General features: G+C 37.7%; 1 protein-coding gene across 3 annotated transcripts; it reads left to right on the top strand.

Moving 5' to 3' along the window:
• The first annotated feature begins 1783 nt into the window (after positions 1 to 1783).
• On the top strand, positions 1784 to 23335 carry LOC116710773 (ras-related protein Rap-1A). Of its 3 annotated transcripts, none has more exons than XM_032550003.1 (8): positions 1784 to 1910; positions 10232 to 10320; positions 10939 to 11007; positions 11227 to 11283; positions 12090 to 12230; positions 15756 to 15899; positions 17196 to 17320; positions 22345 to 23335. In XM_032550003.1, exons 2-7 carry the CDS (start codon positions 10264 to 10266, stop codon positions 17283 to 17285), a joined length of 558 nt encoding a protein of 185 aa, XP_032405894.1. In that variant the 5' UTR covers positions 1784 to 1910; positions 10232 to 10263; the 3' UTR covers positions 17286 to 17320; positions 22345 to 23335. The 3 variants fall into 3 exon arrangements, with proteins under 3 accessions (XP_032405894.1, XP_032405895.1, XP_032405896.1); XM_032550004.1 differs by lacking the exon at positions 1784 to 1910 and adding an exon at positions 1966 to 2125; XM_032550005.1 differs by lacking the exon at positions 1784 to 1910 and adding an exon at positions 3896 to 3918.
• Positions 23336 to 27419: the final 4084 nt, after the last annotated feature.

Below are 27419 nucleotides of genomic sequence, written 5' to 3'. Positions count from 1 at the left end.
AGTTGTAACATGTTAATATTTTGGCCTGCTGCCTTGGCAGGTTTCAGTTTATCCACTAGAGGGAACTCTTCTAAAAGCACCAAGACCAAAATCTCTCTTTTTCCCAACTGGGCAGCTTTCTCGTTAAAGTTGTACAAGTGACACATGAGGGAGCACTTCACCTGCATTTTTGCATGGTTGTAGTCCTGCATTTTGCATGCGAAGGACATTTCGAAAAGCGGATGTTAAAGGATGTTGGTTAGTCTCTGAATCATCAAAAGCAGAAATACCTTATTGTGAATTTGTTGTGCAAATTTTTACTTGTAGAAGATGTATTTTTGTCATGAGGAGATAAACTGGCTCATGATTAAAGGAAGCACGTCCATTAAGCATTGAAAACCACAACGTGTCTGATGGTATTTAAAAAATATCTAGAATCAAGAAATTTTGAATCAAAATATCTTCTATATTGTTTTTTGAAATATAAATGGACATTAATTTTGCCTAACAGCATTGCGAAGAGTACAAGTACAGTGCCAAGCAAAAATACAAATATAGCTTGAACTTCTTGATATTTTGTCATTTTAAATCCATTTATTTTGATGTATCGTAAAAGATAGACTAACATAAACTGTGTTTCAGTGAAGTGGAAGCAAAATTATACACTAAAGTGTGCATGACACACTTCCCAGAATATTATTTATAAAAACTGAAAAATGTGTCATTTTCCCTTCTTTTTATAAGTATGTGTCTGTTGGTCTATCAGGGGAAAAAAATCACAGTAAACTACATTGAGGTTTGTGGTTATAATTTGAGAAAATGTAAGCAGTTTTAGGGCTATAAATATTTTCAAAACACACTGTTTAGAAAAAGTAAATGTTTACCGTAAAGAGAAGACCTGAGACTGCTGATACTTGCTGTATTTCAACTGGATAACCAAACATCATTTCACACTAGTTCTGGAAAATGTTTATTGGTATTTCCCACGACTAAAAATAAAACAAATAATGTGATGTCAATATATTTTAAGGACATAGCTTCTGCAAAAAAAAAAGAGAAATAAATCCTGCTTAGCTAAAAGCGCATATGCATAAGAGAGGATTTGGCTTCATTAAATGTAATTGATACCATTTTACCATTGGATTTTTTTTTTTTAGACTTTCTTCTTTTTTGTTTTTTGTTTCATTGATTGAAACCTCAGCGAGTTTAAACAGATTTTTACGCAGATCCCTTCCAAAACCAGTTTGGTGTATATTTCGGACCATTGTCAAGTGGGAACACCCAACAGGGTTAAAATTTCCACCTGCTTTGGATAATTCACCAGCATCACTGGCAGAGAAACATAGCTTCATCATGATCCTGCCACCACCATGCAGTTTGTACTATTTTTTTTTATTTGCTTAGCAGTTTTTAAAACATTAAATTGAGTTCCTCAGCAAATTCTATAGAGATTAGCTACACAAAACATGCAGGTTTGTCTTCCTTCTATCTGCTTTATACCCCTTAGCATGACACTGCCATCCATGTGTTTGACAGTTGCAGTTCCATGTTTTTTTCATGCTTACTAGAGTTGTTCACAAGTAATATTCAGACCACACAACTCATACCTGACTATTTTATTATTAGGTAGGTAATAATAATAAAAAAATAAATAAAGTAACTAATCCTATCCTGTTTTCTAAACAGAGCTGATCTGTGCACGCTAAACAAAAGTAAAAGAGAGGTCATGTACATTCAATGTTTTCACATGTGTCTAAAAATGACTGAGTTATTGTGTGTATTTGTGTCGGCCCATGTGTCATGCCCTTTTAAAAAAAACGAGAAACGGTCCGGGTGACGTCCGCTGCCTGAGCTCTCAGACGCCGCCGCCGCTGGAGGAGAACTCACGAACTGACACTTGCGGAGCGGCGAGAGACAGCGAGCCAGAGACGGTGAGTTGCGCTGCCAAACTTTACTACGTGGTCAAATAAGCGGTCAGATAAGTCGCGACGGAGAGCGCGGCGAGGACGTTTGCAGGAGCGGACACGATAAAGCGAAGTGCGCTGCGCTTGTTTCATTTTGTCGGGGGCTAAGAGAGAAGAATTGTCTTCAAGTAAAAACCGGAGTGAGCACTCCCCATTTTAGTCAAGGCCAAGCGGAAGGGCAGGTAACGTTAGCTATCGGTTTATGTCATTTTCTGGGGAAATGGAGGGCATTTCGGTTTGATTAACAACCTCCTATGTTTGGTTGACGTTTGAATTACTAAACGAGCTCGGGCGCCGGACATTTCTGACAGGCTTGGCTGTGTTTTGGTAACACTCAGAGGAAAGGAATGTGTCGGCTGGTTAGCTCGGCTGCTAACGAGCCGCAGCTAACGGTGTGAGCAGCAGTCAGTTAAGCTGGCTAGTTAGCGGCATTTCGCTAACAAGCTTCATAACGGGACTTAGGCTGATTGCTTGCCTCAATCTAGATTGCCCGTAAACAGATGTTGTCCTTAATTACCTAGATTGAAGATTTGTAGTGTTGGGTAGGATTTAGCTGTAAGCAGGCTTACGAGTTAAACAGAATTTGATTAATTTTATGGTTAAATAAATCGACCGATTGGTGTTTTTCGGCGGCCAATGTCGCCGAGCTTGAGGGATTTACAAAGCATATTTGTTTGGTGTCAGCCAACATCTAATTGACTAGCATCACTGGGATGAAGGCAGAAAAAATACTTTCACAATGGTACCTGCATCACGTAGATTTCATAAAATATAATGAACGTATAAAGCAAATATACCAATTTGGATACTCAAAATTAAATGATAGAAATCTAGTTTTTCTTTGATGTAGAAAAGCAAACTTAAGCAGCTTTTCAGATGAATCTAATCTGTAAGCGGTGAAATTATTCTTTGATTGAATTAAATAAGGGAGATCTGATCTGCAGAATAAGCAAATTGGATGCTGTGGACAGACAAAATAATAAGACTTTTACACGTTTTCCTTTATAAGTAATACTTTCTGTCTCATTTCTTAAATGAAAGGTTATTACAGTTAAGAATTATGGTCTTACTGTTTCACAGGTTTCTTTAAAGATTTGCTTAATATTAGGGTTAACTTCCTTTTTGGTAGACCAAAGCCCCCCAGTAGGCAAAACAACATTTAGCTATCCACAGATGTGCCTGGCTTTTAATTTATTCACTGTGCTCAAGTGAGCTGGTGACTAATTATTGTTTTATAAAGAGACACAAATCTTCCTAATAATAATAACCTAATAGTAAGGAACCAGATGGGATCTGCAGCCTCTTTTTCAAGACGAACCTGCCATGAGAGCAGCACTGTAAGTTGGCTCTAGTGATCAGTTGGTCCACCTCTACTAATCATGTGTTGTCGTTGTGTTGGCTACCGCTCTGTGGTGTTGTCAGAGCCACAGATTGCAGGGATTTAGCATGACCTGGAGTGATAAGCATATGCCGGAGCCGTAAGCAAATTAGGTAGAGTCACAGTGAGACAACTCAAGCACTGCAGCGGCTTTCTCTTGTCCGGCCCCACGGTTTGTGTCGGTCTGTTGCTAGGTGTCTTAGCAGCGGCGACAGTAATGTGAAACAGGAAAGGTGTGCACCTTACTGTGAAATTGTAAGCACACAGGCATGTCAGCTGTATCACATATTAGCCTGTAAAGCAGATCTCTCTGGGAAGCGGCCTGTTGGTAGGGCTTGAAACAAGATCCACGATGACTTCCGTGTAAACCTTTAGTGAGAGAAAGTGTAAACTTTCTGTTTCAAAATCTTAGTTTCCCTACATTCTGTATCTCATATCTTTTACGCCAAAGTATATGCCATCTATCTCCCTTCTTATACCTGCCGTCTTGGTCTTGCACAGGAACATTGACTGAGAGTTATTTTAGCTGATAGCTACTTCTTTTCCATCCTTTCAGCATGAAACTTCTTGTGCTTTGGAAAGAGGATGTGGTTACAGGTCAGTGCCCCAGACACTCAGATGCATTCAGTTGACAGTTACAAACCTTTTGCCATAATCATGCCACAGCAAAGTTCTCTGGTGACTAGGTGCTGTTTTGCTCTGAGTCATTCTTACATAGTGGATCTGAAGGAAAAACACAAGTTGCTTTATCAAAATATTTTAAATGCATGTGCAGAATGAGTAATTTAGTCCTTCAGTTTTAGGGGGAGATCAGAAACACATTGTTAGTCAGATGTATGCGTTTCCTGAATTTAGATGTTTTATGTGCAAAGATAATCTACCTGAATTTGCCGCTATTTTGAAAGCAAAGCATTTCTTCTTTCAAAGCTGCTTTACCTCTGGTGTTAACTGTTGTATTTTATTGGCTTGTAAATTCTCTCCTTCCTGGGGATTTTTATAAGAAAGAACAATGCAAGTAATTAGAGTAAATTAGACACGGAGTTGAGTTAATTTGCTTTAATTCCAATTAAAAGGCTCAGTTACTTATGGACTAACTAGTATAATAAAGCTGAATAGTATTAGAAAATATTGCTGTGGTGATTATATTGGTAAATATTGCAACAATATGAGGTGAAATATTCCTATTTTCACCCTTCTCTTTCTCCTGTGCTTCCATCACTCTGCGACCTTTAGCATTTTGGGAAATGTCGTTTGTGTCCGGCATCTGTTGCTGTGGGACTTTATCCAACTGACTAAATATTACTTTGTCATGCAAAATGCAAGTTCACAACACTTGAATATTGGCCAAAAGGATTTTTTCACTCCACTGTCTTTTGTGATATAAATATTGCACACACTCACATTGCACTAATGATATTTTCTCAATCTATGTTGTGCACACCTATATCGTTAAAAACGATATAGGTGACTTTGAGCACTTGTAGAGATGCAGAGATTTCAGGCTTTTTTTGACTGTTATTTTGACCAATCCCCGTGTTTCTTCCAAGTATTACAGCACAAAAAACAGAAGAATGTTGTCCGATCACTGATCAGAGTAGATCCATGGGAAAAAAAGACTAACATTTTAAAGTGATGTTTGAAACAACACTACATTCTTAGATTGCTAAAAATGAATATGTTGGTATTCTGTCAGCTTAATCATAATTCAGTAATTGATCATTTTTGTTCTGTTTAATCCAATTAATTTTGTGTTTTTAGCTCTGTTTGAACCAGCGATGTGAACTGTGGTGTTTGTGGTAGTAACAAGTAACTACGCTCTTCTCTACAGCTGCAGCTACTAAGTCAACCCTGAAAATAATTTTTTTTCTCATCGGCTATGCCCCTTGTTGTGGCATGTGGGTTACCAGGTTAGCATTTTCACACAGGAGTTGTCTGCAGCGGATGCCTGCATTTCCACCATCAGCTCTGTAGAGGAGATGCAGAGGACAGCTGCCACTCATCCCATCCTGCTGAGTCAGTCACACTGACAGCTTCCTTACGGTCTGATGGGCCTCAGTGCACCCGGAAATAGCTGCTCCTGAATGTTAAGAGTTAAGCCACAGAGTCTCCTCCTGAATGTTGTCGAGACTCTTGCTACCAGCGCCACCTAATCCAGTTTCAAACCCTAGATGGACACATACCTTTAGCTCCAGCTGGGTGAGTTGATGCAGTGGCGTCTCGGTGGAGAGCGTTTTCTATGACACGCGGCTTTCCCTCGCTCCTTATTTGCTGGGGTTACTACTAGAGCGGAGGAACGGCTATACTGTGTTTGTTTTGTTGGAGATGACAGTGTGTCATTGAGGTTACTGAAGAGAGAGATTTGTTTTGAAAAGCTGTTGTCCTTAAATGGCTCCGTGTGTGTTTGTGTGTGGTGAGATGGTCCCAGCAGGCAGATGAAAGAGTTGAGCGTTTTGTGTGACGGTTTTCCTGGTATGAATGTTTTTATGCAGATGAAGTTACAGAAGAAGAGCTCTCCAATGGCTTTGTTTCTCTGTGTTGAAGGACGGATTTAACTTAGGTGGGCTCTAGAGAAAGCTGGATGAATATAAAGTTGAGTTAATTAAGGTATCGCATCACACTTCAAGGTCAGCTACTTGAACGTATTTCCTACTTCATGATCTTTTCCTCTCAGATTAATTTCAGTTCCTAAGCTGCATAATCATGTTCATATCAAAAGTCGAGACGTAGCCTTGGTTTCTCTCTAAACTGTTTTAACACAAAGACACAGAGACAATAGTAACAAGAGGAAGAAGTGGCTTTTGAATCTGACACCCGGGTTACAATTTTTCTTTTTTTTTTTTTGGTTGTATTTTTTACCAGAGTAAGCATAAAATTATGTATAAGGAATGGTCACATCAATATCAGTTCTTCTTTCAGAAATATTGACTTAACATTTAACAGGGAGCTCTTTATAATCCAGAGTAAAGAGCAACTACAGTCTGTGAGATTTAAGTTCACAGAGAGATTAATCTGTTTGACCCGAGGTTACTCTCTGTTATCTAAACCAAATATTGAGCTACATTTTTACATTGGGAATCATTTCAGTTTGAGTTAAAATCAAAAGTAATCCCAAGACTGAAATGAAATGGAATAGACAGGAGTCAAATTACCTCTCTATATTAGAAGAACATGCATTAATCAGGAATTGGTGGTCAGTCTTCAGTTTTTGTGAAGCTCTGACTTACCAATATATTTCTTTAGCCCATTTTGTTTATCTTTTAATATAATTAACGGCATTCAAAATATTTATTTTTAGCATCACTGCCATGAGGTTGTTAAATATTTATATTGGGAGTGGACAAAGTACCAATCAGGCTTTTTACAACCTTTTTATGGTCAATACTGATTTGAGGTTTTACCTGAGGTATGATTTTTGGCTTATTTTTTGATCAGAAATAGAAAAAAAGATTTTTTTCATCATCACTCAGTTACCTAAACATTTGTGTGATTTCACTGAATTTAAGTAATTTCATCATAGGTTATGTATGCTCTTGGATAATGTATTCATAGACCAAAAATGAAAAATAACTCCTTATTTTGATTAATTTATTGAACAGGAAATTAAAATTTTATCTGTATTTGACCTCATCAGGCAAAATGTGATGATTGTGATCTCTGGCATGATGATTGGTGCATCTGTTGGTTCTTCGTGTGTTGCATCCTGTGTATGATAGAGCAGATGTTAACAAAAGGGGGTTTTACGAATAAAACTCCCGTTTCCATCCACACAAATTATCTCAGTAGTAATATTTTATTTCGAACTGAATGGGTTTGCCTGCTGTGCTTCTGTGCCAGGTTAAGATGCAACCTTTTAAGGATGATGGATTTTAAACCGTTTCTTTGCATTCTTCATTTAAAATTAGCATAGTTAGCTTTGCTAATTGTAAACAGTAGTCTCCTTGTGTCGTCCCAAAAGAATGTAGATGCCTACCTCAACTCTGAGATTCCTAAAGCCTGCAAGCATTTCCAGATCTTGCATGCTGGATAGCAGAGAGGGGTTAAAAGCTCCAAAGAATAAAGCTGAACAGCTTTGCTATAATTTAAGACATCCTGTTATCTACTTCAGTCGGCACCTGGGAATTTTTTTTTCACCAAATCAACCAAATGATTTGCTGAAGCTGCTTTTCATATCCAGAAACAAAGGCAGTGTAGCGAAATGACCTCTACCTGTTAAAGTCTCTCTCTCTATTGTAGCAGCCTGAATTAGTAGAAAATACAGTCTCCTTTTAAATAGATTCTCACATCTCAGAAAAATAGTCCTGTGGTGTCAAGTACCCCATACGACCGATCGCTCAGGCCAAATAGTTATTTCCATTTAAGCACATTCACAGTGTGCAAACCAAGTCCATTCAAACATTAGACTTCACTTTAGTTTCAATGTCAAGGATATTTAAATAAAATAACATGTGGAGTTTAGGTGCACTCCTATGGGGAGCAGGCATCCTCCGTGACAGCCTCTGACGTTGTCGTATTATAATCCGTCACCAAGGAGACCCCTGACATCATCTGTCTTAACAAGGGTCAGTCTGCAGCATTAAAACAAGAACCGTGACATGCAGATAACTGACAAGTGAATCATAGCCTAAATCTCAGACTGACATTGCCTTTATGACATTTGTAAATGTGACGCTGTGCACACACTTGACTCTGAGCGGGAGAGTTTACATCAAAGAGCAGCAGTGTGTATGTCTGCTCTGTGTATGAAATGCCTGTTTCTCCATCCAGCTGCTCCTCCCTAATCGTTCAAGGAGAACTTCTCTTTATGCATTGAGGATTAGAGAATATGAATTATTCACAGTTCCAGCTTCATATCCCACATGGTCACTGCTTGTGATTGAAGATGGAGGTCCTTAGTCGTTTTTGCCCCCTGCTGGGAATTTAGATGGCGTTTGCTGCAGTAAGAACAGTGTAGGAGGGGATGATCTTTGCTCCAGAATGGGTTATGATTAGCTTTTGATGCAAAAAGGCGTTGATTATAAACTGTGGAAACATGGCTGTTTTTGAAGCAGGATTTTTAACACAAGCTACTTTCTGATTTTTATAGCAAGTTTTAATGCAGATGACCTGACTTGGTCTGCTTAACTGAGGTTTGTCTCTACATGAGATAACAGTTCTGGGTTTTCAGCACTGTCATTTTTATCTGTAACGAGAGAGTTTTTCCTTGGTGTCTTATTGAATATTCAGCTAATACATTGTTTTAAAAAAAAAAAACAAAAAAATGAAAAACATGAAAATGTCTAGTTTTGTGAAAGAGGAATAAACACAAAGTGCAGTCTGCAAATGATAATTTAATAAAGAAAAGGGGAAAAATTTATCCAAACCAGTGTTCAGTTTCTGCTGCCAAACACATTGTGTTGCTGCCAGATCACGAAAATCACTTGAATATAACTTTTCTGACAACAGTAAGTTTGTTAAAATACTTCAAGAACCAACACATTGTTCCTTTTGATCTACATACATTCAATAATAGATGAAACAAAGTCAGGTTTGTGTCATGTTAAGTCCTGCTTAAAGTTAACACAGTGGTTAAAAAAAAAATAATACACAACTATAGTCAAACATGAATGTAGTGTGATTGATGGGGAAGCCCTGCTGGTTTAGGACCTGGGCGACTTGCCTTAATAGTTCAAACCATTCATTCACTTCCTTACAGAAGAATGAGAATGTGAGAACTGATTCATGTCAGTGAGTACAATTCTTAATAGCTCAAAGAACCAAGAATATAGGTTTTGGATTGACCTAGTCAAAGGTTAGACTTAATGGTCAGACTTGAATCTGACCATTAAACAGACCTTTCTTGCTGGAAAACCCTGCTGTTTGGCCAAATTAAAACAATTTCTCTAACAGTGCTCTAAAACTCTTCCACAGCATTGTGAAGGCTCATTGTCGCTTATTACAAAGACTGCTTAGGATAGATGTTTCAATATACACTAAAACAAGTAAAAACAGTTTTGAAAACAATATTTTCTAGTCTTATTCATGTTTGTCTGATTTATTGAAAACTGTCTTATCTGAAATGCGACAAAAAAGCAATAAGAAAAAATCTTTAAAGGAGCAAATACTTTTTCACAGTGCTGTATAGTGTCGCCCCAACATTTTTAGATTTTTGTAATAAAGTTTAGAATTTTGTAAAAGATTAGGTGTTGGAAAATAACTACTACTATTGTTCTTTTTTTAAATCTATAGCCACAGCAGAGATGAGGAATCAGAAATCCCAGCTTCGCCCAGTTACTGAACCAGGGCTCAGCCTCTCCGTGTCTCTGTAACCAGACTTGTGCTGACCTAGTTGGCTGATTCTCACTCTGCTGTGAGCCAGTGACATCAAGCCAGTCCGTCCCTTAAAGGGGTATTTTGGTGATTTCACAATTTCCTCCAATCTTAGATTCCACTTCCCTCAGCTGGTTTCTTTTAACGCACACGGGAGACAGATGCCATATTATCCTGTCAGCCCAGAAATGTGTAGACGACTAACATTTCTGACAGCAGGGTGTATTTCAGTATGTGAGCGCCAGATGATTGTGTCATTTGGAGGAATATCTGCCTGATCTGTGTGTCATCTCCTCCAAGGATCCCAACCCCCCACCCCCTTTTAACTCATATTCACCACAGCTGGTTTGTGTTAGGGAAGGATCACATAGTCTTCACCTCCTCCACCCCGATGCAGCTCCACTTTTGGGTGTTCCCTCCATTGTTTTGTTTCTTTTTGTCCATAACTTCCAGGAATGACTAGAATCTCTGCTCTCGGGAATAGAAAAACTCACAGAACAGATATTTTATGTTGTGTGTGTATAAACCTTCTTCCTTTGTTTAGTTCTCTCCATATTTAACATTTTCTTCTTCTTTGTGTCCCATTTTTGCTTCTCAACTGCAGACTGTTGGGCTCACCAGTGAAGCAATCCCGCCATGCGTGAATACAAGCTAGTGGTTTTAGGCTCTGGAGGTGTGGGCAAGTCCGCTTTGGTAAGTGTGTCCTCCTGGTCTCCTTCCTGTCTATCCAACCTCTAACTCCACTGCAGGGTGCTTCCTTAAAGACTTGCTAATAAAACAGCAAGCTATTTTGACTGACTTTTAAAAGAGTGTGGTGGAGATCCTGTATGGCTAGAAGGAAAATTACATTTTGCTTTTCTTTCTTGTTTTCTGACTTTATTTGCATACATTTAAGTGTCTTGTTGACTGAAATAAAACAGCTAGGCTTATCTTAAACTTTATTTGGATCTACATAAAGTTAACTGAACACAGTTTCCCTCCATGTTTTTTGAGAACATCCATGTCTGTAAAATGTCGTGTGCCCTGCTTAGCTAGCTTCAACCAGGTGTCAGTAGGGTTAATCCTCTGAACTGCCTGGATTAGGATGCTAACAGGTGAACCTGGTTAACTCGAGGATGTCAACCTTCCTCAAAGGACCAGGTTTAGTCTTTATATATACATGTTGGTAAAGCTAACACACCTGTAATTTGATTGTTTCTCTGAAAATATCATGATTCAAGCAACTCCCACATTCAGGAGCTCCTTCCAGCCGTCCTATGGAGTTGTGATAACATACTGATTTGACTTTGTTTTTGTGTCTTCTCTTAACAGACAGTTCAGTTTGTACAGGGAATCTTTGTGGAAAAATATGACCCTACAATAGAAGACTCGTACAGAAAGGTGAGTCTCCTGAGGAGCTTAGGTTGGGCTGATTGTTTGCATCTGTTCTGCAGGTTCACATCACCATGATGTGATGCCTCCTCTGTTTCTTTGAATGGCCTTTAGTGGCATGTTTTCAGCCCTCTTTGAGTTGATGAACTGTATGCATGTTTAAACAGTGAATGCACTAAGTGATCCCAAATGAAGCTTACACTGTTGCTATGTTTTCTGTTACCACAGCAAGTGGAGGTAGACGGGCAGCAATGTATGCTTGAAATTCTCGACACAGCCGGCACAGTAAGTTGACTTTCTTCCAATCAACAACCATCTCTGCTTTAAGTACTGAAACAATTTATTGAACATGTCACTGAAAGTAATTAAAAAGATACATTTGTACAGAACTTTAACTTTAAAGGAAGGTTTTGCTAGACTGTGGATTTGTAAAAAATGCTAGACCAGAGAAAATTATGTCAGATATTTTAATGAACATCTAGAATACAAATGGTTGTTGGACTGCTTTAGGCAAACAACCCTCAACTTTTAATAGTCCAATAAATCTTAATACTGGTGTGTACAGACACCGGACTGTTCTGAAGATGAACATCTGGCTGAGTGGTTTCTAATTTGAAGTCTGTATTTACTCAACAAGAACCAAGAAATTGTACTCTCTTTTAGATCTCCTCTAGTTTGGGAGTTCTTACATTTTACTCTTGATGCACATTCTTAACTGAAAAGTTGTTACATATAAATTCCTTTGACCATTGAATACTGAGAACTTTAAAATTGCATATCGTTTAATCTGACAAACAGTCCATAAACCAAAGATTTCATTTATTACAAAACTTTTAAACTAGGCACATCTGTTCAACTAAGAAATGTTATTTAGTTTAGTTTTTTCTGCTTTTAAATATGCATAAAATGGAACTGGCAGAGAAGTTACATTTTGTGTAAAGATCCAGAGCAGGTCATTCAAATCTGACTTTGGTCTTGTCAAGAAAATGTTAACACATGTGAACTGTATTTCGAGTGACTCCTGATAAATTCTGTGTTTTGAGCTCATGGCCTTTCTTTCTTTGCTCTTTTTCCCCCTTTTCCTCATACAGGAACAGTTCACAGCAATGAGGGACTTGTACATGAAAAACGGCCAAGGCTTTGCTCTGGTATATTCCATCACAGCACAGTCTACCTTCAATGACCTCCAAGACCTGAGAGAACAAATTCTACGAGTAAAGGACACAGAGGATGTGAGTATATTCGCAAGCTTGCACTGATCTTACATGAACTCTCCCAGTTTCTCTAGTATTACATCTCAAGTGTCCCAGGTCCCCAGGGTCGGCTGCACAGACGGTTCTATTTATAGTTGGATGAGTTGGACAGTGTTTAACAAAGAGCAAAAATGCTGATGGTCACTAAAGGGAAAGTCCTGAAAAAGTTTATTTCTGTCTCCCATAGCTATTCTTCCTCCTCACTTTGCCAGTATAGTGTGCTGTGTTCATTTGCTTTCAAGCCTGCCCCATAGCTTGGGTGTGTAACCGAGAGGAGAAAAAAAAACCAAAGCAAAGATATTTTGTCATTATTTTCCTAATTTTTTTGTTTGTCAGCAGAACATTTCCATCTCTCAGTATATCTGGCCAATTTCGAGGCGGTTGCAGTGAGTAAGCCCTCCGTCCCCTTTCTGGTGGAGCAGATAATGCGTCAGCAGGATCTAAGATGCCCTTTTTTGGCGATCTCTGGAGGGAACGAATGTTACCATAACCCCCTTTCTTGCTCTCTCCCCATTCTCTCTATCCGTCTCTCCCTTGACCCATCTATAGCCCAAGCTTTGCACCTTTTGTTGCTCCTGTCTCCTCTACATCTCTGCCAGAGTTCTTTGTGTTTTCACATTTTATTTTAATTTTCTACATTCTCCCTTTAGCCTATTACTTGTTATTCTCCCTCCCCCTTTTTCCCTGTGGTCATACTGTGGTTTGGCACTCTGGGTGATTGAACTGTTAGAGATGATGTGCCGAGAAAGCCCCATCTCATCAGAATCACACAGGATTGTGAGGCTATGGTGCTTCATTAGTAGTTTGTGGTTTTGGAAAGAAGGCTAGCCTCGGGCTAACAGATGGATCGCAGGATTGGTGGCTCCTCAACTCACAGGAAAGCAGTTCAACATCTTATTTCTGGTAATATAAACTCCTCCAGTTTCAGACTTATCTAAGTGTTTTGGCCACTCATATCAAAGGTGATTTAAGCTTTTACCTATGATAGCTGTGACATCTGTTTATCACCAGTTAGGAATGCATGACCAAAGGAAATGTTCAGCATATTTTCTTGTAATCACCCCCAAAAAGTCAGGATTTTTCTCATTTGGACAAAGCTTCTACGCTGTTGCAGAGTGAAGGCAAAGTATGTGGTTGCTGCAGCAGCTGTTCTTATTTTCAGCTCCGCCACGCACCATTTACTTCAAAGATGGCAAAAATGTACACATACGTTTATTGCCAAGCTCAAATAAGAGCTTTTTACAAACGTGCCTTGAACAAAGCGAGGTTGCATTCCTCCTCTGTAGCAGAGCTAATTCAACAGAAGTGAAAAATGAAGTGAGCGGTCACCAGCGTGATAAAAGCTGGCTTCTTTCTACTTCCTTTCGCAGCTGTTATGTAAGAGAGGTCTTATGACTTCTCCAGGCCATCTCCAGCTCTGCTTGTGTGACTTCTAACTCAATACTTGTGACTTGTTGCAGCCCAGTGTTTAGCATGCCGTTCTCTGTTAGACAGGACCTGTCTCTAGCATGTTGACTGGCATCTGAACAGATTTTCTGTGGCTTTTGTGAATTCTTCAATTAGTCTAATGTGGGCTTCTGTTCTGCTGATGCTAGACATTTTCTTTCCCCTTTTCTGCAAACCTCCATCCCTTCCACGCAGTTTCGTTTTAATCCCTCTTGGGAGGGCATACCTCTGGTTCTCTCAGGACCCAGGGGGGAAATGTTGCTCAGCAGTCCGGCGTGAGGGCTTGTTTGGATATCAAGCATCAAGGAGCAACCTCTGCACAGGTTAATCTAAACATCTAGGCTTCCTGTCGCCTGCTCAGAATAGTTAGAAAGGAGGAGTATAAATTAATTGCCTAGTTTTACATTGTCATGTGATGCATCTCGGTGTAGAAATTGGGGAACTTCTCAACTTCATGTTAAGATGCTAACCTGTTTTTTTTATAAATCTCCTCCAAACATGTCTGTGTGCTATTTCTACACCAGAAGAAAGTAGTCATGGCAGGATTTCCCAGGCTGATTATTTTTTTTCTATGTATCAACCAGAAATAGATTTCCTCAGCTGATTTTATTGGCGCCTCATGTGCTGCTGATTGTTTGCGAAACTGGAGCACAAACAGAAATATCCTGTGAACTGTGTAACAGAAGCTGATGTATTTTCCCAAACCCAAAGGATGAATGTTTTTCTGCTCACACAGTGGTACCATTGGTGCTTTAATCAAAGTTTAACGTAGGAAAAAAATCAGACAAAATATTCCTACACTATCCCATAGTTCCAGAGAGCAGCTGGAGCATGGAATCCAGCTGAAGTGTTCGAAAGCATTCAGGAAGGAAAGCGATGTTATCCCTGCTGGGCGGAGCTGCCTCGGCTTCCTCCGGGCCTGCGTTCTCCCTAGATAGCCAGTCAGGAAACATCAGGCAGGATGAGACGCATCCCGACTCCCGCACTGTTCCCAGTATCTGCCTGTAATGTTTGCTCTTCCTTTCCAACCTTTTTTTTTTTAGTTCTTGCAAGCACATTTAAATGTAAAAAGAAGGAAAGGCTGCTCATCTGGGAGATTCCACATTCAGCTGAATTTCTTAGCATTTTTCCTCAGAGAAACAAAACTAAAAGCAATTACAGTAGTAGCCTAAAAAAGTTTTTGAACTTTATGAAGTTGCTTTCACTAATGACTTATTGGCTTTCTCTTTATTTGATTCTGAATCAGAGAAGAAAAGTTGTGAAAATGTAAAATTTATACTTTTGTGATAGTTTTATTTTTTTTTTAACAAATATACCTGTCAACATCCATATTAGAGGCTTCAAAAATTCCAAAAACTTTCCATAATACAATTTGTACAGTTTATTTTAATGAGAGCAGGGAACATGCCAAAAACAGCAGTCTTCTCCATCTTTATGCATTGCTCCCCTCACCCACCCATTGCTAAGCTGGCTTTTCATACAGACACTAATTTGTGTAGTTTTGTTCAGCAGTGATAAAAGAAAACCATTAATTTCAAATAATAATAATGACTTTCTGCCGCTTTTGCTCTTTTTTTAGTTGTGACAAAAGGCTTTAGATTGCTTCCCACTGAATTAGAACTAACACTAGTAAGTGTTAGATATATTTGTGGTCGGCCTTCATATCGACCTTATCAAGTTGTGTTCTAACGTGCTTCGAGTCTTGTAAAGCACATTCTTTCCATTTTGGATCCTGTATCGAACCTCTTCTTCCCCCAAGATGCATTTATAAATAAAGCTGTGATGTGAGTGAATTTATATTATTCATGATCTAGTGCAGTTGTCCTTGCAGAACAAGAACCTTGGGTCATATTTTCAGATCAACAGATTGTCATTAAAAATGCATAAATATTGCCAATAAATCTCAAACCGGGCTGTTGAAGGACGGACTTGAACAGGAATAAATGGAGAAAAACAAGCAGCTCTCCAGACAGAATGAGATGTTAAGAATAAAGTAACTTAAAAATCTCTAAGCCTATTGATAACACAATTTAATGGGCATCGTCGTCTCTCTCCTAGGTGCCGATGATTCTTGTAGGGAACAAGTGCGACTTGGAAGACGAACGCGTTGTGGGGAAGGAGCAGGGCCAGAACCTGGCCAGACAGTGGAACAACTGTGCCTTTTTAGAGTCCTCTGCTAAGTCAAAGATCAACGTCCTTGATGTGAGTACACAAAAACAAAGAACTGAGCACTGCAAACATTTCCTAGTGGCACACATTTTCCAAAATGTTGCAGTTATTGCTTAGGGATTTGCAAAAAATATTGTCAATGCTTGCAGATTTTATTGATGTAGCTGTTCTCTAGAAATAAACCAATTTCAATTTGAAAGGTCTATGTTTGACTACAGACTAAGTCCTATGTTTAGTCATCATACATGTACTCAAACATTTGTGATGTTAATTAATCTTGGCTAAAAAACCCTTTGCTTGTATTTTCTATTTTTGTCATGAGAAACTATTACAAATGTACCTCAGTAAATCAGAATATCAACAATTTACCTTTTTATTTTAGTTAGGTTACTTTATTTATACCAAAGTCTGTTAGTGATGCAATTAAAAAAGTGACATTCATTATATTACAGCTTGTATACTTCAAGCGATTAGAAAGCAAGGTCATGTCATGGCCCATGTAGTCAGACTGCTGACTTGCCAGTTGTTGAGCAGACAGTTATTGGCTCTCCCCACAAGGAGGGCAAGCTACTAAAGGTCATTAATAAAGCAGCTGGCAGTTGGGTTAAAAATACTGGTAGAAAGTTGAGTGGAAGGAAAAGTGTACTACAAAAAAAGTGGTGACAACCTTGCATGGTTTGAAACTGATTCACAAAGCATGGACTTTATAGTGATGCACCTGTAAGGATTGTCTGTGATGGATGTAAGGATAATATCAGTTATTATAAATATTAAAACACAGATCAAGACCTTGCAATCAAATTTTTGCTTTGCTTGTCTCAGTTTTACAATAAACAGTCATCTAAAGAAAGCCTACCTTGACTTCAGCAGTTAGAAAGCTGTTTGTGAAGGAATCAGTTTGCCCAGCTGCTGTGTGGGCTGACGGATAGTTGTGGACTTTCTGTTCAGACAACAGTGTGGCAGCATTAGCACAACAATTCCTTTGTTGCTGTAGTTGTGCTGAGATCTGTGGAATATGCACATTGTATAGGTTTTTCTGCTTCAGGAGTCTGTCCAACATCAGATCACCTCTTAAATCACTATATAATAATCAGAAAGATGCTGAAGATTTTATTTTGTTGTCATAAGCACCCATGATTTTAAAATCTGACTCAATGTTTCTCATCTTAACAAAGCTTCAATGATTATTTAATTTTATGTTTTAATAATGAAGCTTCATGTCATGCCTTAAACGTACAGCGGTTTCCCAGGATTGCTCTGACTGATGGAGATGTTTACCAATGGAACCAAGCTTATTTTTATTTGTTTTTGTTTTTTTTTCTCTTTCAGATCTTCTATGACCTGGTCAGACAGATAAATAGGAAAACACCCGTGGAAAAGAAGAAGGCAAAAAAGAAATCCAACTGTGTCCTGCTTTAAAGCCCTCCTCGGCCCCTGCAGCAGGTCTGAGCCAGGTGAGTGGGCGTGGGAGTGTGTGTGTGTGTGTGCGTGTACAATCAGAAGATGCCTTTTTTTCTTTTACTTAAAATCTTAACAATGTTGTGATTCATAGTCAAATATGTGAAGTTAAATATAGTTCCATGGTTCAGGTCATCCTCTACTATCACATGATTGCTGATTGCATCAGTTCTAGTTAATCATTCATCATTGTGTCTTTGAGGTTTCTGTGCTGCAACTAACTCAATTTAAATTAATTTGAATTGCACAAATGAGTTGTGTAAACGGCAACCGCTCCTTCTCAATGTTTGGACACAAATTTAATAGAGATCATAGAGTGATCGCCTCCTGTTGGTAGCAGAGAGTACAACAAAGGCTTAATGTGTCAAATGTATATGCTTTTCTAAAAAACAAAATCAACAGATGCAAATGAACAGACGAGTTGTCAACAGCACCTGTTCTTTGACTCCTTGGTGATTTATTTATTTTTTAAGCAGTCTTCTTATAGTCATGAGCTTGTTTTGTGATAAAATGTGGGTTAATAATAGTTGTCCCCTCTGAACAGAACAGTTTTTCTGACAACAAAACTGCTAATCCTCAGTGATTTATTCTCTGACGCGTTTGCCTTTAAACGTCTGCATTTCTCACGCTGCAGTTTCTCAGTAAATATTTTCAAACCTTGGGTCATTCCTTTTCAAATGTGTAAAAAATAAAAAAGCTTTCATTAGCATTTGCTTTTCTGTTGAAACATTGAGTCAGAGTAAGTTTGCTTATTTTAAAATGCAAACCTCAGCAGACTGCAGCAGCCGGTCATGTTAAAGGAAATCCTGATCAGTCATCATGTCATTTCACAGAAAATATGAACCAGATTGACTGGCAGATTTTATTTTTTCTGTCTGGCCGGATGTGGATAAATGTGGAAGTAAGAAATCAAGCAATGTGAATTAATCAGCCTTCTTACTTTCGTTTATCACTTTTGTTTTTGTAATGAAACTTTCTTTCCACATACAAAAAACAGAAGTTGTTTTGCATATTTTAAGGCTTCTACATCTGTAAGTGATCTTAAACAGGTTCATTAAAGTATACTTGCATTAAAAGGATTTTCTTCTGTATCTGATAACTTGTAAATAAAGGTCTTCACTCAGTAAATGCTCAATCTTTGCATTACTAATAATACCAATGAAATATCTGCTTGTTTTGCCTTTTAAATTGCAGAAATGTTGACCAGTTTAGACCTAACTTGGAATCAACACACCATAAAATCTAACCTATTTATTTTGTCTTGTATATTTTGAGCATGATTTAAATGCATGCTTTGTAATTTTTAAGAAATGGTTTAGATTTTTTTAGTTCTATGTTGTGTGGGAAAACATAAAAAAATATGTTTCCCATGTTTAATTTTAAATTTAACCAAGAAGTTCTCAATAAAACTCATTAGTTGCTATTTTGTAAGTCATAGTAGGAATGTTTCCACTCCAGTGTAGAAGGTTTTCTTCAGCCAGTGCTGTTACCTTTAATCTTTTGAAGGACTCTTTTGTGTGGTTTGATGTGGACCAGCCTCATTTGGATGTAACAGAGTTGGGGCCTCAGTGGTTGCAAATACTTTTGGCAGTGAAGCATGATGGGTTCAACATTCTTAGAACAAATTATGTTGAATGTTGTTTCATTTAAATCTTTGTTCATGGCCTAAACATTTCTTGTTTAAATTGTAGTCTTTAGCCAATAGCATAACGGTGTCAGATTTAAGGAACTAAAATAGAGGTGTTAACGTGAACGAACATACAATTTTAGCCCAGCGATTTTTGAATGAGTTAGATGGGCTTAATTTGTGAAGTTGAAAGTAACAATATTTTTGTTTTGATGCTTCTTAACTTATGTTTGTAGTTTATACTGAAGCCCTTTGAGACTTCTGCTCACTTGGCACTAAAGTGTTCACTTTAATGAGAGTAACAAGTTCAGAGAGTAAAACGGCTATTAAACTGCGTCTTAATTTGTCACAGATGTTTGTCGAAAAAATGCTTTTGTATCTGTTTGAAATTGGCACGAGAACGTTTTTGGCTTAAACTCATCTTATTAAAATGCCAGAGAAAGTTCTGGAGTGTCTAGAGTTTTCTCCGTTTTTAAGCTAAACGTATCTGTGCTGCCTACCCCAAACCCAAGCCCTATCTCCTTTACCTGTTATGGTGGACTACCAGTTAGTCTCACACAACAATTACTGGGTCAACTTACTGTCCAGCAAAATTCGGTTTTGTGACAGGCTTAGAGGTATCCACAATTTAGAAAGCCAAGAGGCTTTAGCATTGGCATAGGTAACCAATCTCATAGTTTGGCTAATTAACCAGAAAATCTGGAAAACGTATGCTTTGTGCGACAGTTATGTCTCTTGGAAAAACTAGTATTAATCCTATATTTTAATTTTGTCTTTCACCCCTCTGTACATCGGTTTAATTTTTTTAAATGTGTTCTTCATTTTTATCTCACTACTTGTGACTAATGTAGAATTTAATACTAGATTTTTTAAATGTGCTTTTTAAGGAACATTTTGAGCTGAAAAAAATGTTTTGTGAATCAGTCTTACTAGTGCATGAAAAAACATGGCTCATCAAAGACACTACAATATCAAATACATATAACTCTTAAACATTATTAAATTACAGCTGCATATCTATCATAACAACCCCAGACAGATATACAATATCATTAGAGGAGAAGAAAACAACAAAAACTGGTTTTAGCAGAGCAGAAATATGAAGTTCCAACTTTCTCCTTATGTACTATATTTACAGAGTGACATATTTTTTGTGGAATTATTTACTATCATGATGCTAAATGTTTATTCAACAAAATATTTAGCCAAAAATCATATCTTGCTAATTCTAAAACGCATAAGAAAATCTCTGAATCGCACAATAAACCGCTGTAACTTGTTGCATTGTATCTGTGATTAAAGCTGTGGTTTAAATAAAAGCAATGTCAAATTGGAGAAGTAAGAATTAAAAATAGTTAGTTTCAGTGTGATGGCTTTTTGTTAGATATTACAAGTTTTGTTTTGTGCTTCCTAGAACCCAGGACTTTTTTCACTGTTCTGCATGTGAACCCCCTTAGAGAGTTTTATAATCTGTTTACACAGTTAGCTCAGTGTTGTCAGAGGAAAACCTCAATGTTGGCAGATCAACAAACCTCAGCCGAGTGTTTTTACATCTGCTTTCGCCAGCTACCGTAGCTTTCAGAATGTGGGAGTAAATCTTTATAATCTCTGATAAAACTGGATGTTTTTTTTAAACGAACAGCTATCATTGTAGTCACCCCAGACATTGGGCACACGGCACCCCCCACTGAGTTCCTCGTCTGTATCCATCTGTTTTGGTCAGTTGGAAGTCCACAGTGTTTGAGAATGGGGCCTCAGTTGGTTTCCCCCCCTGGGCGATGTCTGCACCCTCATCCGGCGCGGCTCGCATACTGGCCAACCCAGTGAACCAGCACTAATGGGATTTTAGGTTCGCTGTTCCACTCTTCACAATGCAGTGCAATCGATAGAGAGGTTACAGTGGCAGCCGCAGAGAAAAAGCAGAGTTAATGAAACTTTTCACTTTTGTGGCCTTGCTGACTTTATTTGCTCTGAACCGCGAGTCGCATTCACTGAGAAACTCGGTGGTAAATTGATTTACTTCTTTCAGTGGTGCTAGTTGGACTTTTGCTTCGCTAAAACTGCATATCTTCCAAATCTGGACATACCCTTAATCTTTCTGAGAGGAAACGATTGGAGAAGGCCTTTTTCTTTAGGCTAATTTTAATATCTAGGAGTTATTTGCCTTTTTTTTTTTAACACTGTGGTGCCTGTTTTGTGATTTTGAGTAAAAAAAGCTTAAAAAGCTTGAGTAAAAGCTTGCATTTAACTCAATGCAAGACTATCTAGTCGTCTTCTTTTTTTTTACACACTGAGATGATTTAAATAAACTACCACACCAGAGAAACACTTCAAAGGACGTAGATAATTTTGAGACAATTTTTTTTATATTGTAAGAAAATGAATGTCAGAACAGCAATATCTCCCAATAAAAGTTCTAGTCCAGCATCTAAAGCAGCCCTCTATGAATATCAACTGGTATCACCTTTAGTTTCAAACCACAGCAGCTGGTCAAAAGTTTAAAAACAGAATAGAAACTGTTTCTACTTACTTCCTATTGCATTACAAAGTAGAGCATCTGCAGTTTGTCACCTGAAAAATTCCCCGCTCCTGGTCATAAACAACCAATCAGAGCCTGGAGGAAGGTCTTAGTGCTGTCAATCAACCTTGTGTATGTGATGCTAAATATGCTAATGGCAGAGAACAAATTATTGTTGCAGAAAAACTGCTTATTTTGGTTATTGGTGGCTATGCTAGCTAGCCTGAGCATTTATAACAGGCTCTGGTGAGGAACTAGTTGTAGCATAGCAGAGAGAAAGGGGAGGGTGTGAGCAGCATGTACACAAGTGTGACTAACTGTGCTAAGACCCTCCTCCTGCCTCTGATTGATTGTTTGTGACCGAGCGGTATAATTCTGCAGATGGCAGTCGGACCATAGCAAGGAGACTGAGGTGCTCTATTACGTCTTGTATTACACGACATATTGACAGTTTTAAGAAATATGCAATAAAAAAATATTTTGTAAAAGTTACATAATGCAGCTTCATCGGAGTTGATGGGTTTCCTTGCGTACGCCATTGTTTATTTGATCACCTCTGGCTAGATGGGATGCTGTACTCTGACATAAGGAACAAATATTTAGTGACATCATGTTTGGGTCCAAATAACTGATTTCTTTATCGTAGCAACTTTTTGGGTTTAGAAAATATTTTTTCTGAACAATAGTGCTAAAATTCAGACTTGAAAATTGAAATTGAAGAGAAAATTCTCATCTTGTATCAAAATGTACATAATGTCCAACACTCCTATTAAATAGCTGATTGTGCTTGTAGATGTAATGTCATTTAACGGCCATCAGAGGGCACCAGCAGTGAGGAGTTTTTGTTGTCATTCATGATGGATGCTGTCTTGCAGAAATGCTGTAATGAAGAACTGTTGCCCTGATTGGAACGTGCCAGCATTCCAACAGCCCCGCCCCAGACCCCCTTCCTCCATCAGCCATAAACGGTGAATCAGCTGACTGAACTGCTCCTATCAAAGCCAAGGATGACCTACAAGAGAGTAAAGAGAAAGACAGTTAGAGAGGGGGAGAGAAGAAAGAAGACTCTTGTCTCTCGACTGTGAGGACATCCCTTTGTGTCTCAGCTGTGAACCCTGAACGGACAGCCTCCACTTCTGCATCAAACAGAGCCACAAACTGATGATGATGTAAAAACTGCAGCAGAACCTCTGAAAGTTAATGGAAAAAAAAAAGCAAAGTGTCCATGAGCCCCTTATTTTCATTTCTGAAAATGACAGTTGTTGAGAAGAAAGTCAAAGTTAGTATTTGGATTCAGTATTTTTCATCTTATTTTCAATATCAATATTGTATTTGAAAGACATGGAAGATGATCTCTTTAGTTGTATGATTATAAATATTCTTCAGAAACAAGCATGAAAAAAATGCATCAGTTATTACGTGTAGATGTTCAAGTGAAATCAAGTGGAAAAGTGAGAATTTTTTTATAGCCATACACCTATTCTCCATGCCTGTCATGTTGGTGATACTAGATCAAGGTCCATAATATGTATTATTATTTTTTAATATAATTTTTTTTTCTTTGTTCGCCCTGTTGTTCATGGACTTCTCTTCTGCAAATATCTCTCTCTGATGTGACTTAATTTTATACTCGGTCACTGGGATTTCATAGCTCCCATAATATATTCTGATGCCATTTTTTTGCATAATAATGCGCCAGAAAAATGGGTCTTTTATAGAAGAAATATGGGGGAAAATAAGAATTGATTTCTATGTCTCTTGAAGCTGAAATATATTATACTAAACCAACTCTAATGCTTCTGTGTTTTTCTGTCGACAATGTTCCAGCTTTTATGGATTATTAAAATACATTTTAGTACATTTTCATTATACTGGTCAATGTATTTTTGTGAATTAAACTTTTATTCCAAGACCATTTGATTTATTTAAGAGAAGTTGGGATTAAGTGTGTCTGAAGTTGGCCAGAAGAGATGGGTGAAATATGAGAGTTCTTTGTTGGTTTTAGTAAATTACTGTATTGATTGCACACAGGAAACTGAAATTAAGTAATTGGCAGAATAAAAACCCTGTATTTAATTTATCAAAATGGCCGCTAGGTGTCAGTATCTCGACATAAATGTGCTTTTATATAGGGGAAGGAACGGATAGATGATTTTAAAACATAGAAAAAAGATTTAAATGTCATAAGAAAAAGGAAGGAAATAAAACCTACAATAAAGGAATCGGTGGACTAATTTAAAATAATATAAAATCTGTAAGTTTAATCGACGGTTGCCTCAATAAGTATAAAATAAATGCTTTGTTGCTTTCTAAAGACAGCACTCTAAAGATATCTGCTCTCCCTTTAGAGCTGGATGAGGAGATGAGATGTTTTATATAAAGGGGATTTTCTTTGTAGAGAAGAAAATCTCTAAAAAGACCTCATTCTGCAGGTAAATACTGAGCTGAAGTGTCTTAAACATGGCAAACCTGCAGTTTCTGATTTCTTTAAGTCTATGTTTTTACTCAAGTGTAAGCATATAAAATCAAGTCTCCAAATATTTCTAATCGTATAGATCCTTTTTTATTTCTTTTGTTTCAGGCATTGGAACAGGAAATGTTCCACCTTTTGCTGCAGTTAGAGCTGCAGGTATTTTGGGTCATAGGTTTAGCAGCTTTGCTCTGCTGAAGGGTGAAAGTTCTTCCCATTCTTTTCTGTAAAATAGCTCAAGTTCAGTCAAATTGGATGGAGAGCATCTACGCACATTAATTTGGACTTTGACTAATTCATGAATATTATTTGATGTTGTACATCTTACTATAGCTGCATGTTTCAACTTGTCCTAATAGAAGATGGTATCTTGCCCCAGGCTTTTGCTGCCACTTTCTTTTCTCCAGAATTAACCTGGATTTAACTTTACTCATCGATTCTGACCAGGTTCCTTGTCCCTACTGAAGAGAGTCATCCCTACAGCATGATTCTCACCATGGTTCATACTTTTATTCCTGTGCACTTAGTTTTCAACCTCACATTTAGTTTTTTGCATATAAGCAACAAACATTTTAAACCACTGCAGCTCTATCATTGTCATTTGGAGCCTCTTGACTGATTTTTTTTTTTTACTTGCCTGGTTTGGAGTCTCAACACTACATGTAAGCCAGTGTCTTTGTTTGCATTTGTGCACGACATTTTCCATTTCCAAATGATGAATTTTGGGTGATATTTAAAACGCAGTTTACCTCACTACCATTTATGTAAGTATACCTGAGGAAACGGGACTGAATGGAAATGAATGCCAGACTTCAGAATGATATTTGTAAAAATAAAACAATGAATCCATTTTTCATCTTCTTCAATATTTGAAATTACTTTTTGCTAGAGTATTATATAAAATATGTAGAACACATATAAAGTTAGTATACTCACTGTCGACCAGAGATATTTAGTACTTTCCTAGTCATATTGGCCACTTCAATACTTTGACTCCCATTCAGCCAGCCAAAAGGAATTGGCTGAAACATGATTATCAGAAGGGTTCATGAGAACATTTTATTTCAAGAATCTTAGCCATTCAACATCTGATTATCTGTGATTTTTTTCCTTTAAAATAGTTTTGCCACATAGTAGCATGTTGGTGTTGTAGCATTTGTTCTTTCAATCTTTCAGTGTGTTTGTGACTTCTTTTCTTAGGGATGCTTTTTAAATGTTCATGCTAATGAGAGGCTCGGGGAGTGCTGCTCCAAAATCTGTCAGCATCAAAGGTAAAAGGAGCATCAATTTGTGAAGAATCAATAACTTTTCTCAGTTTTAATTAGGAATTGATATGAAAGATGGTAAATCATTGTCTCTTTTTTATTTATATTTGATATAAGCTCCTGGCTTGGACCCTTGCTTGGATCCTGCCACATTAATATCTTATAAACAGAGAAAGGCACAAAAAAGCAGCCTGCAGGCCAGAGGCACAGGCACTTAGGAACGGGAAGAAAGTGCTGCATCATTTAAGCTCCTTATTTCTTTGAGGGGGACATGTGTGTAAAAGCAAAGAAGGAGGCTTAAAATCCACGGGTGAGGATGGAGGGGAAGAGATTAGAGAGTGTGACTCATATTTTTCTTCTTGTTTTTGACTCTTCTCACATACACTACAGCCTTGATCAGTCCCATAATCCCTTTAGTGGATGAGAAGCAGAGTAATACAAAAATCACCTCTGCTTTCATTTACCTCCTGGTGACAAAAAAAAAAAAAAGAAATCCCTGCTGTCATCCTCCTGGGGTTTCTTCAGCTTCTCCAGGTCCCCTTGGAAACGTAGGACGGCTGTTTGTACCTGCTGGATTTGGATCAAAGTGTTTTCTTTGGGATTTGTGAAGTGTGACCATTTTCTCTATGTACTGTACGCAGCCACACTTCTTTGCAGCTACAGCTTTAAAGTGGTCTTGATTGAGGGTTTTCTGTTTTCTCGTCAGGCCTTGCATCCGACATGACAGCAGACTATATCGTTTGTTTGTTTATTAGGATCACCATTAACCATCACCATGACAGTGGCTACTCTTACTGGGGTGCACATAATAAAAAAAAACCATTTAATACAAAAACAGACTTAATGTATCATTAATAATGCAACATATTAATTGATTATGTACAACACTTTATATGATAAAATAATCAAAGGACTCTTTTAAAAGCATTTGTTCCATTATTTTTATCCCTCTAAAAATAACAGACTTTTATCCTAGCATTGCTGTTGCATGATGGAAGAGTAAAAGAACCTTTTACAGCAGACCTTGTATTAAAATTGTGTAAAGTGTGATAAAGGTTGATTATAAAAATATTTGGGAATTTAGATACTACAGTATTGCTAAAAAAAAAAAAGCATAGCAGGCATAATCAATCTTTTTTTTCTATGCTCTGTGCACACATCATCTTGAACAATTGTGTAGTGTAGTATTTGGTTAAAAATGAAATATACTTTACTGAATTTGGTATCAAATAACTTGAATTAAGCCAGAAAAGGAAGCAAGGCAGTTATTAGTGATTAGGAATGAGACATTGCTCTACTGGACCTGGCAAAATTACAATTACATTTAATTACCACCGTTAATTGGTTTGATATTTTCTTGCAATCACAAACTTCACACTTTTGTTTTCTTCCCCTTCTACTTTGATATTTCTTATTAAGATACAGTGCAGCTAATAACCTGCAATAGTAAAAAAATGTAAACAAAATCCACCTATGTGCTAATCTCAGTAGCAGCTTCAGTAACCATGGTAGCTCTGGAGGAACTCCTGATATTCACAGCTCAGGTGGCAAAATCTGCTGACTGGACAGCTGTCAGTTCTGCTAGACTGCATGGGAGACTGGCAAAAAAAACAACTAAAAACTACAGCTGAAAGAAAATTAAGAAATTCTGGTTAATGTTTGGCATAGAGAAAGAAAAGAAGGTGTTCTGTTTAGATGAGATCATGCGAAACACTGTGTGTGGAGAAAAACTGATATATTCACTGTGAACATGCCATCTGAACAGTGATAAATGACTGGCTGCAGGGATACTTTTCTTTAGTGGGGATTTGCAAGCTCATAAGAGTTGATAGGAAGATGGATGGAGCTAAATAGAGGAGGAAAAACCTGTTTGACTAGAAAATTTATGTTCGCAGGTGCTCAATAAACTTGACAGAGCTTGAATAATTTTACAGAAGAAGAACAGGTGAACATTTCAGGCTGTAGATGTGCAAAGCTTATAGAGACAGAACTACTAAGTATGTTTGACAACTAATGCTTGCCACACTTATGTCCTTTTCATTTCACTTTACAATTTTACATTCATTTGTGTTGGTCTATCATATGAAATTTAAATATAATATGTTAAACTTTCTGGTTTTAATGTGACAAAATAAACATGTCACACATCTTAAAGCTACACAAAAAGATAAATAAGTCAATGAGTCAAACCTCTAAGACGTTTCAGACAGCATCT

This window comes from Xiphophorus hellerii, chromosome 20 (genome assembly GCF_003331165.1).
Source record: "Xiphophorus hellerii strain 12219 chromosome 20, Xiphophorus_hellerii-4.1, whole genome shotgun sequence".
NCBI classification, from domain to species: domain Eukaryota; kingdom Metazoa; phylum Chordata; class Actinopteri; order Cyprinodontiformes; family Poeciliidae; genus Xiphophorus; species Xiphophorus hellerii.
Note: the sequence above shows the minus strand (reverse complement) of the source record. Positions and strands in the feature narration are given on the sequence as shown.

What these genes read in the sequence shown, in the direction of transcription:
- LOC116710773 (XM_032550003.1), top strand. Translation starts at nt 10,264, where the DNA reads ATGCGTGAATACAAGCTAGTGGTTTTAGGCTCTGGAGGTGTGGGCAAG. An exon ending in GTGTGGGCAAGTCCGCTTTG is followed by an intron (nt 10,321 to 10,938) that starts GTAAGTGTGTCC and finishes TTCTCTTAACAG; the next exon opens with ACAGTTCAGTTTGTACAGGG. An exon ending in TAGAAGACTCGTACAGAAAG is followed by an intron (nt 11,008 to 11,226) that starts GTGAGTCTCCTG and finishes CTGTTACCACAG; the next exon opens with CAAGTGGAGGTAGACGGGCA.